Below are 14,696 nucleotides of genomic sequence, written 5' to 3' on the forward strand. Positions count from 1 at the left end.
AGGCTAATATCCCTGGTGAACATGGATGTACAAATTCTCAACAAGATACTAGCAAATCAAATTCAACAGTACGTTAAAAGAATTATTCACCATGATCAAGTGGGATTTATCCCTGGGCTGCAGTTCCGGTTCAATATTCACAAATCAACCAATGTGATACATCATATTAATAATAGAAAGGATTATAATTATGTGATCCTCTCAATAGATGCAGAAAAAGCATTTGGCAAAGTACAGCATCCATTCTTGATTAAAAACCCTCCACATCATAAAGGCCATATATGAAAGATCCAAGGCTAATATCATCCTCAGTGGGGAGAAATTAAGAGCCTTTCATTTCCCCTATACTCAGGAACAAGACAAGGATGTCCACTCTCACCAGTATTATTTAACAAGGAAGTCTTAGCCTCAGCAATCAGACAACAAAGAAATTAAAGGCATCCAAATCAAAGAAAAATGACAAACTTTCACTATTTACATACAACATGATACTCTATGTAGAAAACCTAAAAGACTCCATCAAAATATTTCTAGAATGAATACAAGAATTCAGCAAAGTCACAGGATATAAAACCAACATACAGAAATCAATTGCATTTCTATGCACCAATAACAAAGCAGTAGAAAAAGAAATCAAGGAATTGATCCCATTTGCAATTGTACCAAAAACAATTAGAAACCTAGGAATAAACCTAACCAAACAGGTAAACGATCTTTACAGTGAAAACTATATCACACTTATAAAACAAATTGAAGATAATACAAATAAATGGAAAAGTATTCCATTCTCATGGTTTGGAAGAACAAACATTGTTAAAATGTTTATACTACCCAAAGCAATCCACATTTAATGCAATCTCCATCAGCATACCACCAACATTTTTCACAGAGCTAGAACAAACAATCCTAAAATTTGTATGGAAGGAAGCCCAAAAGACCCTGGATAGTCAAAGCAATATTGTAAAAGAAAAATAAAACTGGAGACATCATGATTCCATATTTCAAGTTATATTATTAAGCTACAATCTTCAAGACAGTATGGTACTGGCACCAAAACAGACGCATAGACAAATGGAACAGAATAGAGAACCCAGCAATAGACCCAAAACTGTATCATCAAGTAATTTTTGACAAAGCAGGAAAAAGAATCCAATTGTAAAAAGACAGTCTCTTCAACAAATGGCGTTGGGACAACTAGACAGCAACATTCAGAAGAATGAAACTGAACCACTTTCTTACACCATAAACAAAAATAAATTCAAAATTGATGAAAGACCTAAATGTGAGACAGAAAACCATCAAAACCCCAGAGAAGAATACAAGCAGCAACCTCTTTGACCTCAGTCATAGCAACTTCTTACTAGACACATCACCAGAGGCAAGGGAAACAAAAGCAAACATGAACTAGTGGGATTTCAACAAGATAAAAAGCTTCTTTCTGCACAGGGAACAAAATGATCAACAAAACTAAAAGGCAGGGTAAGTAATGGAAGAAAATTTTTGCAAATGACATCTGATAAAGGGTTAATATCCAAAATCTTTATAGATTTTAGCAAATTCAACACCCTGAAAACAAATAATCCAGTTAAGAAATGGGCAGACAATATGAATAGGCACTTTTCCAAGAAAGACATCCAGATGGCTAACAGATGCATGACAAGATGCTCACTCATCATCAGAGACATACAAATCAAAACCACTGTGTCATACTACTGCATACCTGTTAGAATGGTTAAAATTAACAACACAAGAAACACATATTATCTGGTGAGGTCTACCAGATAATACTCAGAGTTTTTAAGGTTAAAGCAAATCTTTTGGGTATCTGCCTAGGTCTCCTGCTTGATCATTTGCCATTTGGGTATTACTCCCCATAAGCTTCAGGATACAATCCAAAATATTTCATGAGGTATTCCAGGCCCCTTATTGTCTAACCCAGGCAACAGCATCACAAACCCATGCAGTGTGTTCGGCCAACAGGTATGTTTTGTTTGGTTTGCTGTGTTTTCAATTTTAATTTACTGGTGGCACTTAATACTAGGCATAAAATATATGGGTGTCACTTTCTGGAAAAAAATAAGAGATTATGGCAATGTAGACCCACATATTTTAGGTGGAAACAATCACTGGAGCCCAGTCAAAGATGCTGCTCTTAGATGGAGCATGTCTTTTTTTGTTCGCCACAGCCCTACCTCTCATTACCAAGTCACAGAGACAGAATATCAATTGCCATCCTATATCCAGCCTGCTTTGCTCACTTTTATTACCTGCCAAGATTCTAACTTAGCCTTTATGCAATCTCTAGGTCTTAATCTCTGACTCCTCCCTACTCTTTCCAGTCACATTCAATGTCCTCCAGTATCAAGAGAGATAATCTCACTCCCCTCAACTTTGACTTTTTTATGTGTTTTCTCTCCCCTCTTTAATTCTCATTCATCCTTTAGAAATTCAACTCAGATCAGGACCAAAACAGAAAAGGGGCAGGTGAGGCACTTAGGGTACAAAATTTAAGGAGGCATTCACACTCTGGTGCCCACCTGTACTTTCCATGAATCTGAGAATAAGTGCTTTATTAAATGTTTGCCTTAGAAGCCTCACTTGCCTCACCCTAGCCCTGGATCTAACTTAGATATAATCTTTCTCAGAAGCCTTCCTTGTTTATTCTCCCCACCACTAATACAAGACAGACAGACAGACACACGCACATACACACACGCACACACACACACGCACACACACACACACACACACACACACACACACACAGTGTGGAATAGGGGCTACTGTGTGCCTACCTCTACCACAATACTTACATTGTATTGCAATTGTCTGTTTATTCATCTGCCTCATTTTTTTTAAATATAATTTATTGTCAAATTGGCTAACATACAGTGTGTAAAGTGTGCTCTCAGTTTTTGGGGTAGATTCCCGTGGTTCATCGCGTACATACAATATCCAGTGCTCATCCCAACAAGTGCCCTCCTCAATGCCATCACCCATTTTCCCCTCTCCCCTACCCCCCCCCCCCATCAACCTTCAGATCCTTCTCTGTATTTAAGAGTCTTTTATGGTTTGCCTTCCTCCCTCTCTGTTTGTAACTATTTTTTCCCCTTCCCTTCCCCCCTGGTCTTCTGTTAAGTTTCTCAAGATCCACATATGAGTGAAAACATATCTGCCTCCTTTAATAGACTATGATATCTTGGAGGGCAGAGAGATACATTGTGTACCTGAAACCCCAGTCTATGGCATTTAGTGGACACTTTCTACCTATTTACTAATGAACAAACACATAGCAGTGTTCCTCAGAAAAGAGCAGGGAAGTTCTCTGAAGCCTATGTGGGAAGCATTCTTCTTTCTTGCTCCTAGTACTGCAATGATATAGGAAGTTATTTGCTTATACTTCTTCCTAAAACTTTTCTTTTAATTTTTTAATGTTTATTTAGTTTTGAGAGAGACAGAGAGAGAGAGAGAGAGCGAGCGAGCAGGGAAGGAGCAGAGAGAGAAGGAGACACATAATCTGAAGCAGGCTCCAGACTCTGAGCTGTCAGCACAGAGCCTGACACGGGGCTCAAACTTAACTGACTGAGCCACCTAGGCACCTGTACTTCTTCCTAAAATTTAACTGAAGCTCCATGAAGGTAGAGTTCACAGCAGATGCTCAGTAAAAATTGGTTGAATAAATCAATTGGGCTTTAGGAGACCTTGGTTCCAGTAATAAACCCGGCACTACTTAACTGTGTGAGACCTTCAACAATCACTAGCCCACCTCTGGACATCAATTTCCCTATCTTTAGAATTGGCAGAAGTGGTGGTGGGGAGGTTGGTAAACTAGTCTAGTATATTCTCCTCTCTCCCTCTCTCTTTCCTTCTGTGTCTGTGTGTGTGTGTGTGTGTGTGTGTGTGCGTGCGCGTGTGCACACACACACCTTTCAGTCACTGTCTTTCTGACTTTCTCTCATTAGTTTATGTAAAGTTCTTAGAACAAGACCTCTTACTCAGTAAGCACTCTGAAAATATCAGCTTATTTTTTAATCTGAAATTCGAATTTTCAAGTAAATTCTTACATGCTTCATTTGAGCTTGGGTGGATAGGAGACATTGAAGATCCAAGGAACAGTTTGAAAATCCCTGACAACTAATGAGTTCCAAAATGCTCACTGATGTTATGATGACTTTACAGAAATCAGAGACCTGGTATCCACTACAGAGATTCTGATTCATTTGATCTAAGAGAGGTCCTGAGACAGGATCAGTAAGAGCTTCAGGTGCCTCTGACATATATTAGAAATAACTGAACTAGATATCCTCTAAGGTCCCTGGAACACTAACATTTTATTTTATATTTCTTGTAGTTATTCAGGAAATCAAATTGCAAACTGACATTTTCAAAAAATTGGGTTCTACTACCTTCCTGCTAAGATTAATAACGACCATGAGATATTGAGCACCAATCATATGCCAGACACTGAGCCAAATGATTTACATATACTCTCTGTTATATGTATTTATCTGATTTACTCTTTACAGTCTTGTGAAATAGATTATACTTCCTACTTTACAGATGAGGAAAACAGGCCCAACAAGTTTAGGTAATATTGCTAATATCCTATAGCTGATAAATCTGAAGTACATACAAAACTACCTAAATACCTGAGATTTCCTTTAGTTATTGAGCTCTAGAGGTAGAGAAAAAGTCATACAATGCCAACTGAAGGCACATATGTCTTACTCTAAGAGCAGGAACAAATGTCATCTTCAGGGCAGTGAGACACTTCCTCCCACTTGTTCCTGTTGTACGCAGACTGCTCAAGTTAGGTAGTAGAGCTGATCATCAACGGAAGGGACTCTTCAGAGAAGCCTCAGGCTTTGCCTCACATCCTCTAGGAATCACTATCATTTCTGTTAGACAAATAGTATCTACAAGGGGCTTAATGGTATGAGTCACCTTTTGCAGCCATCATGAAAAATGCATTATGGAAAGAACTGCAAGGCCCTCTTCACATGCAATGTGAAATCTAAATCTCAACCCAAAATTGTATTGCAACTGTCCTTCTACCAATATTTTCAGTTAAATGGAAGATCTACTGACTCAGGGCCAGTAGTATTGGCAACTGGAGGGCATGGCACACTCTGCTGTCTCAACTTCCAAAGCAACTGTTCTTTCCCAACAATACTCTGCCAGTATGCTCTCTAATATTTCTTCTTAAAGCCTCCAAAAAGCCTCACCTTAAACTGTTGGAGCATTGGGTGTTACTGTCACTACCACCACACATCCCAGTTCTCAAAATGACAAATTCAACAAGGACAGTGAATATGACAGGCCAATTAAAATCTCAAAATCTTTTTTCAGTCCCCATCAATAAAGGTCAGTTCATGAGTCATCAGCCCTAAAAGCAATGATCAGTTGATAACCAAGAATATCTGGAGTTGGCAGGCAAATAGTAACTGAGTTAAGAGGTTGTTGTAAAGCATACATTAAGAAGCAAATGTGTTCAGCTAACACCTTACATGGAGCTCACAGACACCCACAAGAACCTGACATATCAGGGGGTCATTTTTATTTTTGTTTATAAGCCATCATGCTCAACCTCACCCACTTTATTTTTCCTTAATGGCACTGGTTGACATTTATGGTAGGGCAGGTGTTATACCCTCAGTAGGCCCACTCCTACAGCTCCCTGGGTATTGGTCTTGCCCTTTCAAATCTAAGAGTAGGCCCCCAAAGCCTATGTACACTATGTATATGATAGGAGTGGCAGCCCTGATGATCTCAGAAGTGGCTTCAGAGGCCTTCTTCTCTTATCTTGAAGAATAGTGCATGTTCATAGTCAAATAGCTCTATGGTCTGGTCTAATAGGGTCTAAGAAGTCAACCAGTTTTTCTTCATTTTGTCAAATTTTTTGTTTCCTATATTCCCAGCTGGTGGTATTTCTGCTCATATAATCCCATCTCTATTCCTGGCTTCTGCTGTGGAATTGTTGATTATATCCATGGTTACATCCATATTGAGCTCTTTATGCAATGGTCAGTCCACCACACCCTTGGCGTTCTCTTCCAAATACACTTTGCCATTTTTTGTAATATGGGCAAGCAGAGAAATGTCCAAATCTTGAAGTTCTGTTTCCATTTTGTTTAATAATTCCATCTCCAATTCATTCTCTCCTCTCAGCTTTTACTATAAACAGAGAGAACAAAGCCATTCTTCCAACACTTTGCTTAGAAATTTCCTTATCCAAATATTCCATTTTATCACTCACAAAATACTACTTCCCACAAAACACAAATACAATTCAGCCAAGTTCTTTGCCTACTTTGTAACAAGGATGGCTTTTCTCCATTGTCCAATAACATGTTCTTCGTGGAAGCTTTCTCTATGGCTCTCCTTTTTTCTTTCTGAACTCTCACCACAATTGCCTTTAAAATTATATTCATGGCAATCTAGGCTTTTCCTAGCATGCACCTCCAAATTCTTGTACTTTCTTCCCATTACTCAATTCCAAAGCTACCTCTACATTTTTAGGTATTTGGTACAGCAGTTCCCCCCACTTCTCAGTACTGATTTCCGTCTTACAAAGTTTAGGATTCTGTAACAAAATACCATAGACTGTGTGGCTTATAAACAACAGAAATGTATTTCTCACAATTCTGGAGGCTGGAAGTTTGAGATCAGGGTGTCGACATAGTTAGGTTCTGGTGAGAGCCCTCTTCCAGGTTGCAGACTGACAACTTGTATTCTCACGTGATGGGAGGAAGGTAAAAGAGCCCTTTGAAGTCTCTTTTGTGAGGGCACTAATCCCATTCATGAGGGGCTCCACCTTCATGACCTAATTATTTCCCAAAGGCTCCAGCTCTTAATACCATCATATCAGGGGTTAGGATTTTAACATATGGATTTTGGGAAGGACACAAAAATATCCAATCCATTGCAGAGTACAAATACATCAAATTTTATGTTAACAACAATTACATAGATAAAATGTATTTAGGCACTGTGTACACTTGGAATTGATCACCTCATCCCCATTTCAAAGATGAGAAAAATTAACACTCAGGGAAAGTCACTTGCCAAGGTTACACCGATAATAAGGTCCAAAGCTAGAGTTCAAATTTGGCCTATCTGACTCTACAGCCCATGAAATTAACTTTTAAATAAGTCATGCCCTTTGACAAAAATAGATTTGCAAAAGTAAAGTGAAGTGGAATGAATAAGTAAATAATCTAAATGCAAACGTGTGCCTCACTAGTTACACCACTACATTTACCAAAACAAATAGTCATCAATCATAATCTCATAAAAGCACTCATTGCAGTATTATTTATAATAGTGAAAAATTGGACATAAGCAAAATAGTTGAATATTATGTACAGTATGGCTCCAATAATAATGAGATCTGAATGCATCCATCATTTAGTCAGTAAACATGAATCGAGTATCTACTACATGCTAGGCACTCCTCTACCTGCTGGGGAAATAGCAGTGAATAAAAACAATGTCCTTGCCCCCCATGAAACTTAAGAAGAATTTGAATTGATATAAGAAGATAATTATGATAAAAGGTAGGTTAAAAAGTTAAAATTATGTATATACTATGAACTAAATTGCATACATATAAAAGAGGTACATGTAGAAAAAAGAACTAAAAGATAACATGACAATACCATCTAATACAAAGTTTCTGTGCTAGAATATCCTATTATCATAGGTAATTTTATACTTTTATATATTATACTTACTACAAATGTCATTTAATAATAATAATATTTTATATTTTAATGCTGGAGTTCATAAATAGAACTGTGTAACAAACTTGTTTCAGTGACATTAAATCATTTGCAACATTTCTGTGGTTCAATGTTCTTGTCTAGCAAATGCTTTACACTAACTCTTCAATTCAGTGGTTACCAAACTTTTTCTTAAATGGCCAGAGAGCAAATATTTTAGGCTTTGAAAGCTATCCAGTCACTACTACTACTCAATGTTGTTTTCCTACCACAAAAGTACCTTTAGAAAATATTTAAACAAATAAATGTGGCTGTGTTCCAACAAAATTTTATTTACAAAAAGAAAAAAAAAAGGTGGCAGGCAAGTTTGGCGCAAGGGCCATGGTTTGCTGATACTACTTTAACTTCATTACAACTAACACAAACACAAAGTTCTTTACCCTCCACTGTTCAATTTCCTCATGGTAACAGTCTTGCTATTAATATTAACCACATTTTACAGAGGACAAGACTAAGGCTCAGAGAAAAGAAATATCTGTCCAAGATGACACAGCTGATAGAGTGAGTTGTTAAATTCAGTTCCAAGAGAGATGCCAAATGTCCTGTCATCTGAAAAGCTGTACATATATAAATGCTAATTTTAAACTTTCTAGGGGAGTTTATTGCTTAGAGGACTCTTACTCTAAATCATTTTAGAAATTTTTTTTAAATCACTCTTTAATTTATCCCTTACACAAATATCTATTTTCATGTATTGTATTCTTTAAAGAAAAATTCTCCTGCAGACTGATACAAAGGCTTCAGTGGAGGCTTCAGGGATATATTTTTATTGCTTTTGTGTGAGTGGGGAACAGGACTGACAAGCAGTGTTTCTTTATCCTTCATAAGCAGCTTCCCATGAGCTTGGCACAAGACCACAGAGGATAAAGGTGCCCAAGTTCTCTGTATCTAGAAACCTAGGAGACTGAATGGTCTCCGAATCGCCTCAAGAGGCGCATGACCACATGTAGGTGAAGACTTACCAATGTTAATTTCATCATCAGTCAGAGTATCTCCAATGAAATCGAACTGAAAGGACTGAAGTGTCTGAGAAAATTTCTGGACAGCTGAAGAATAATCTGCAAAGTAAGAGAAACAGAAGAAATGGTCAAAATTTCTGTCCTTTAACTGATTTACTCATCTCTGTTAGGGCGAATAGGAGAAAAAGCAAAGTGCTCCTAGGAGTTAGCAACTTGCATTTAATAAAGTTAAACAAAAGATCTCACCCTCAGTAGAAGATTTGAGCAATGAAAATCATACATTAAGGAGGAAGGAAGGCATCTTAGTGAATCCTTTTAAGTTATGGGACATGTTTTAATCTCACTCCCTGTCCTTTCTGACTCGTTCTACCCAAAGCCTGTAAAGACCTAAAACTACTTAGTTTTACTTCTAAAAGAGGCTCTTTTGAGCACCAATTATGGGCAATGGACTAAATGCTTTCTCACCTCTCACCAAAGAAATATCCACAATCATTCTACAAAGAAAGATGTAGCTGAATTTTATAACTGTGGTAATCAAAGTCCCCAAGCTAGCTGGCAGAGCCAAAAGTAGAAGCCAGATGGCCTGTCTCTTCAGGGCCTTTTCCATGGCAACACAGGCACAACATGGAAATGTTACACATTAACCATATGGAATCCTGGGTTAGAATACTATCTGGCAGGAGAACAAATTTAAGTTGCTCACATAGTATTCACCGAGAGACCTGAACTAGGAAGGCACTTAATAACAAACTTCAGGATGGTATGGCCAGACAAATGCTTTTACTTTGGGTGAACAGTTTTGAATTTTATTATATAAAAGATTAATGCAGGTATAAAACTAAATCACATTTAGCTAACCTTTTGACAAATTCTCTTTATGGATTTATTTTAAATATGGCCTTCATCAAGTGGTCTGGCCAAACTCTCCAGCCTCGCTACTCTGAGTGGTTCTCAGGTCAGCAGAATCATCATCATCTAGGAGCTCGATGGAAATACACATTTCCAGGTCACAACCTAGACTTACTGAATAAGAAACTGCATTTTAATATAATCCCTAGGGGATTCATATGCCTTTGAAAGTTTGAGGGGCACTTCTCTCAACAACTCAAGTAACCCACTGGACAATCTTCTAGGAAAGCTCAAGCTTTGGGTTATCTTTGGCTCCCTTTTCCTATTTCTTCTCTAACTCCATAGTTTCATCATCCCCCACCTTCACATCTATCAGAAACACAGGGTTATGGGAGTTTTTGCTCTCAGACTAACAGAAAGGGAGACAATGCAAACAGCACCTATCCCTTTCAATGAAAAACTATCATGGTTAAGCACAAACACAATAAAACATGTTCAGATATTTGGTGGAAACAGATTAAACTGCCTACAATTTTATTGCCATCTTATCGGTGTCCCATTTCCAGAAGAACTTATTTTCAGTATTTAGAGCCCTGACCCTTTGAATACATGATTAGTGAGTAGGACGGGGGAAGGAGAGGGAGGGGGAGGAGGAAGTGGAGGAGGAGAAAAGTTTTACAGAAATTGGAGGCTGCAGACCAGGTTACCATGCCTTCTCAAATCTCCACATTTTGGATAGCATTTTCTATTTCAAATCTGGTCCACATAAATGTGAGAAGAGCATGCCCACCCTGCTTTCCATATTCCATCAGCAAAGAGAATACAAAACCAGCCCCATGGCTGGAAAACAATTACTTTCCTCTGCCCTCCTTAGCCAGTAGCAGAAAAGGGCAAGCCCAGAATTCTGCCATGCACTTTCTGTTTCACTCAGAAAGATTAAATGAAAATATTTATTATATTGCCTTTTCACACATACCTGGATTTCTTCATTATTTTCTTGAGACAAGCAAGGTACAGTTATTAATAATTCCTCTTTTAGAATAATCTGAACTCTTCTGAAACAACAAATACTATAATTTTTGACATTTATATTATTTTGTAAGTAAAAGCATAGAATAAGAAAGGAGTGGCATTTATTCCCTTTTTCACTATTTGCACCAACGTCTCTTCTCCAGACTTCTGATTTTTTTTTTAAACATTTATTTAGTTTTGAGAGACAGATAGAGACAGAGCATGAGCAGGGGAGGAACGGAGAGAAAGGGAGACACAGAATCCGAAGCAGGCTCCAGGCTCTGAGCTGTCAGCACAGAGCCCGACGCGGGGCTCGAATTCATGAACCGTGAGATCATGACCTGAGCCAAAATCAAGTCGACACTTAACCAACTGAGCCACCCACGCACCCCAGACTTCTGGTTTTCAAAACGCTACTTTACATTTGCATAGAGCTTCAAAAAGTATATGAAGAACTTTCCACACTGTCACTGACTCCTCTCCAATACCCCAATGTAGGTATTACTATGTTCACCTTATAAACAAGCAAATAAAAAATTAGACAATGCAGACAAATCACATTTGCAAATATGAACAAGCACAAATTAACAGCTCTTCATTGAAACAAAGTCTCAATATTTAGACTCTGTACTAAGAGATGTACCAGGAATGAGTCATCTATTTCAGATAAATGAGTTGGGTAACTTTTGGACTCCAAAGAATCAATTGATAACCTAGAAATGCTTGCAGTATATGGGGCACTTATTTCTTTATTACACTAAAATTTACTGCATCACTCTAAACCATGTAAAGTCATTATTTTATCCTTCCTAATACTTCTGCATCCCTGTCCAACAAGCCATTATCTCATAATTTTTCAAGCTATCTTTGAAGGTTCTCTCTATACCACCTTCTTATTTACCTTCTATAATGTTTTTCCCTCACCTTCCCCTTAAACGTAGCTAGATAGTGTTTTTAGGCAATTGAAGCTTTCTGGGAATAAGACAGAATGTAAACAGAATTAATTAGTCAGGTAGTTAATTAATGTTGTATACACACCACTTTACTTTTATCACTATTATCTGACATGGAATCATATAGAATATACCCTGATGTCTACATTACTTTGGTCTGCACAATGTCTTAGAAATTCATCTATCTGTAATTCATTATTTTTGTTGCTGAGTAGATTGCATTGTATAAATATAGCATAATTCATTCATTCACCTATTTATGGATATTGTGCTGTTTATAGTTTTTCACTATTGTGAAGACAGTTACTTTAAACATTCATGTATGAGCCTGCCTAGAACATATATTTTCATTTCTCTTTGGTAAATACATAAGAGTCCAATAAATTGGTTATATGTTTAGTTGGAAAGTGTATACTAAAATATACAAGAAGAGGTCTAACTGCTTTCCAAATTCATTGTACTATTTTGTACACCTATCAACAATATATGAGAATTTCAGTTGATCCACATATCTTCCAACATCTGGTAATTTATTTTAAAATCTTTTTATTGCAGTATAGCTGACATACAATATTATATTACTTTCAAGTGTACAACATAGTGATCCAACAACTCTATACATGATGATATGCTCACTACAAGTACAGCTACCCTCCGTAACCATACGATGCTATTACAGTGCCACTGACTATATTCTTTATGCTGTACCTTTCATCTCCATGACTTACTTACTCATTCCGTACCTGAAAGCCTGTACCCCTACTTCCCTTCAGTCATTTTTTTTTCATCCTCTCATTCACTTACCCTCTGGTAACCATCAGTTTGTTCTCTGTATTTGTGGTTCTGTTTCTGCTATTTTTGTATCCACATTAAGTGATATCACATGGTATTTGTCTTTCTCTCACCTATTTCATTTAGCAAAATCCTCCCTAGGTCCATCCATATTGTTACAAATGGCAAGATTTCGTTCTCTTTTATGACTATAATGCACTGTATATATATACCACATCTTCTTTATCCATTCATCTACTGATGGACACTTAAGTTTCTTCCATATCTCGGCTATTGTGAATAAACATACAAGAAAAAGCTGGTAAGTTACTTTTTTATTTTAACTATTCAAATGGATGAGTACTAGTATCTCCTTGTAGTTTTAATTTGCATTTTCCTGATGACTAATGGCATTAAGTAGTTTATCATGTACTTATTAGACATTTATAGTATCTTTTTTTCATGAAGTGTCTGTTCAAATTCTTGCCTGTTTTATAACTGGGTTTTTGTCTTCTTCTTATTGAGTTATAAGATTTCCTTATATATTCTGGACACAAGTTTTTGTTATATATATATATATATATATATATACAGAGAGAGAGAGAGAGAGAGAGAGAGAGAGAAATAGATACCAAATATTCTCTAAATAAACTAAAGGTGTAACAATCTAAGGTTCTCTCTTCAAGATAAAATACTGAATCTTGATAATACCAGTGTACTTTGTGATACATTAAGTAAACCTAATCAAACCACTCTCTCCCCGTCTCTACTGTAGCATTGAAAAACAACAGCTTCACAACTACAGTAGCTGTGAAAAACAATTGGTTAGCAGCCACCAGAGAGGGCAGAATGGGGTGGAGTTTTACAAGGCTGTGTTCTTAGACAATTATCACTATTTGCCCATTTTGAGAGGTCCTGAAAATTCCATTATTAAGAATAGTCTCTCTCCTTACCCAAAGCTCATTCTGTGTAAACAGTGCTGCTATTGGGGCATTTGTCAAAAACAATTACCTGAAATTTTTAAAAATTGTGGTGGCCTTAAGCAATGTAAAAGTTGGAGTTATCAAGAGGTTGATCAAAGTATTTGGTGTGATATTGTGATTTATAAGAAATATATTTTGAGGGGCACCTGGGTGGCTCAGTCAGTTAAGCATCTGACTTCAGCTCAGGTCATGATCTTGTGGTTTGTGAGTTTGAGCCCCACATCGAGCTCTGTGCTGACAGCTCAGAGACTCAAGCCTGCTTCAGATTCTGTGTCTCCCTCTCTCTCTGCCACTCCCCTGCTCACATTTTCTCTCTCTCTCTCTCAAAAATAAATTAATATATATATATATATATATATGCACACATATATTATATATGTGTGTGTATGTGTGTGTATTTGATCATTCAGATGACAAAAATACATTTCTCATATATATTTTGTCTTTATCCACAGTTCCTGGCTGACAACTCCCAAAACACTTGGAATACTGAAGTGATGACAGCCATAAAATTGTCTTTTGTTAGGTTATTAGAATGACTTTTGGGCCACACTTAAAAATGGAGACTGAGGGGCGCCTGGGTGGCGCAGTCGGTTAAGCGTCCGACTTCAGCCAGGTCACGATCTCGCAGTCCGTGAGTTCGAGCCCCGCGTCGGGCTCTGGGCTGATGGCTCAGAGCCTGGAGCCTGTTTCCGATTCTGTGTCTCCCTCTCTCTCTGCCCCTCCCCCGTTCATGCTCTGTCTCTCTCTGTCCCAAAAATAAATAAATGTTGAAAAAAAAATTAAAAAAAAAAAAAAATGGAGACTGATTTCCAGGATAACTAACTATGTGATTAGAGCATTGGAACTTTCATTCTCACTCCCCTGACCTCTGGGTCCCTCTGACCTCTGGGAGGAGAGAGGGGCTGGAGGCTGAATCAATCATCAATGGCCAATGATTTAATCAATCATCCCTAGGTATCCATAAAAACCGAAAAGGATGGGGTTCTGGAAACTTCTAGGTTAGTAAATATGTGGAGGAGAAGTGGGGAGAATGGTACACTCAGACAGGGCATGGAAGCCCCACACCCTTTTGCATAATATGCTCTATACATAACTTCCATATGGCTGTTCCTATGTTATATCCTTTTATAATAAACCAATAATCTAGAAAGTAAAATATTTATAATAAACCAATAATCTAGAAAGCCAAAATATTGGCTCTGTGAGCCACTCTAGTAAATTAATCAAACCTAAGAAGGGCATTGTGGAAACACTGGTTTATAATCAGTTGGTCAGAAGCATTGGACTTGTGACTGATACCTGAAAGTAGTAGTGTAGTCTTGTACGACTGAACCCTTAACCTGGAGAATCTGGTTTCCAGGTATATAGTGTTGTAATTGAGTTGAA

The 14,696-nt window shown here is 37.5% G+C and overlaps 1 protein-coding gene across 6 annotated transcripts in view; it reads right to left on the bottom strand.

Annotated features, from left to right (window-relative positions):
• OPHN1 (oligophrenin 1) overlaps positions 1–14,696 on the bottom strand; it is a 618,968-nt gene that overhangs the window by 417,540 nt on the left and 186,732 nt on the right. For all 6 annotated transcript variants that reach the window (XR_006710966.1, XM_045472066.1, XM_045472065.1 and 3 more), the window contains one exon: positions 8,744–8,839. Coding sequence is in view for 5 of the 6 variants with exons in the window: in XM_045472066.1 (XP_045328022.1) it covers positions 8,744–8,839 (96 nt within the window). In the remaining variant the exon portion in view is untranslated. The remainder of the gene's footprint in view (positions 1–8,743; positions 8,840–14,696) is intronic.

This window comes from Leopardus geoffroyi, chromosome X (genome assembly GCF_018350155.1).
Source record: "Leopardus geoffroyi isolate Oge1 chromosome X, O.geoffroyi_Oge1_pat1.0, whole genome shotgun sequence".
Lineage (NCBI taxonomy): Eukaryota > Metazoa > Chordata > Mammalia > Carnivora > Felidae > Leopardus > Leopardus geoffroyi.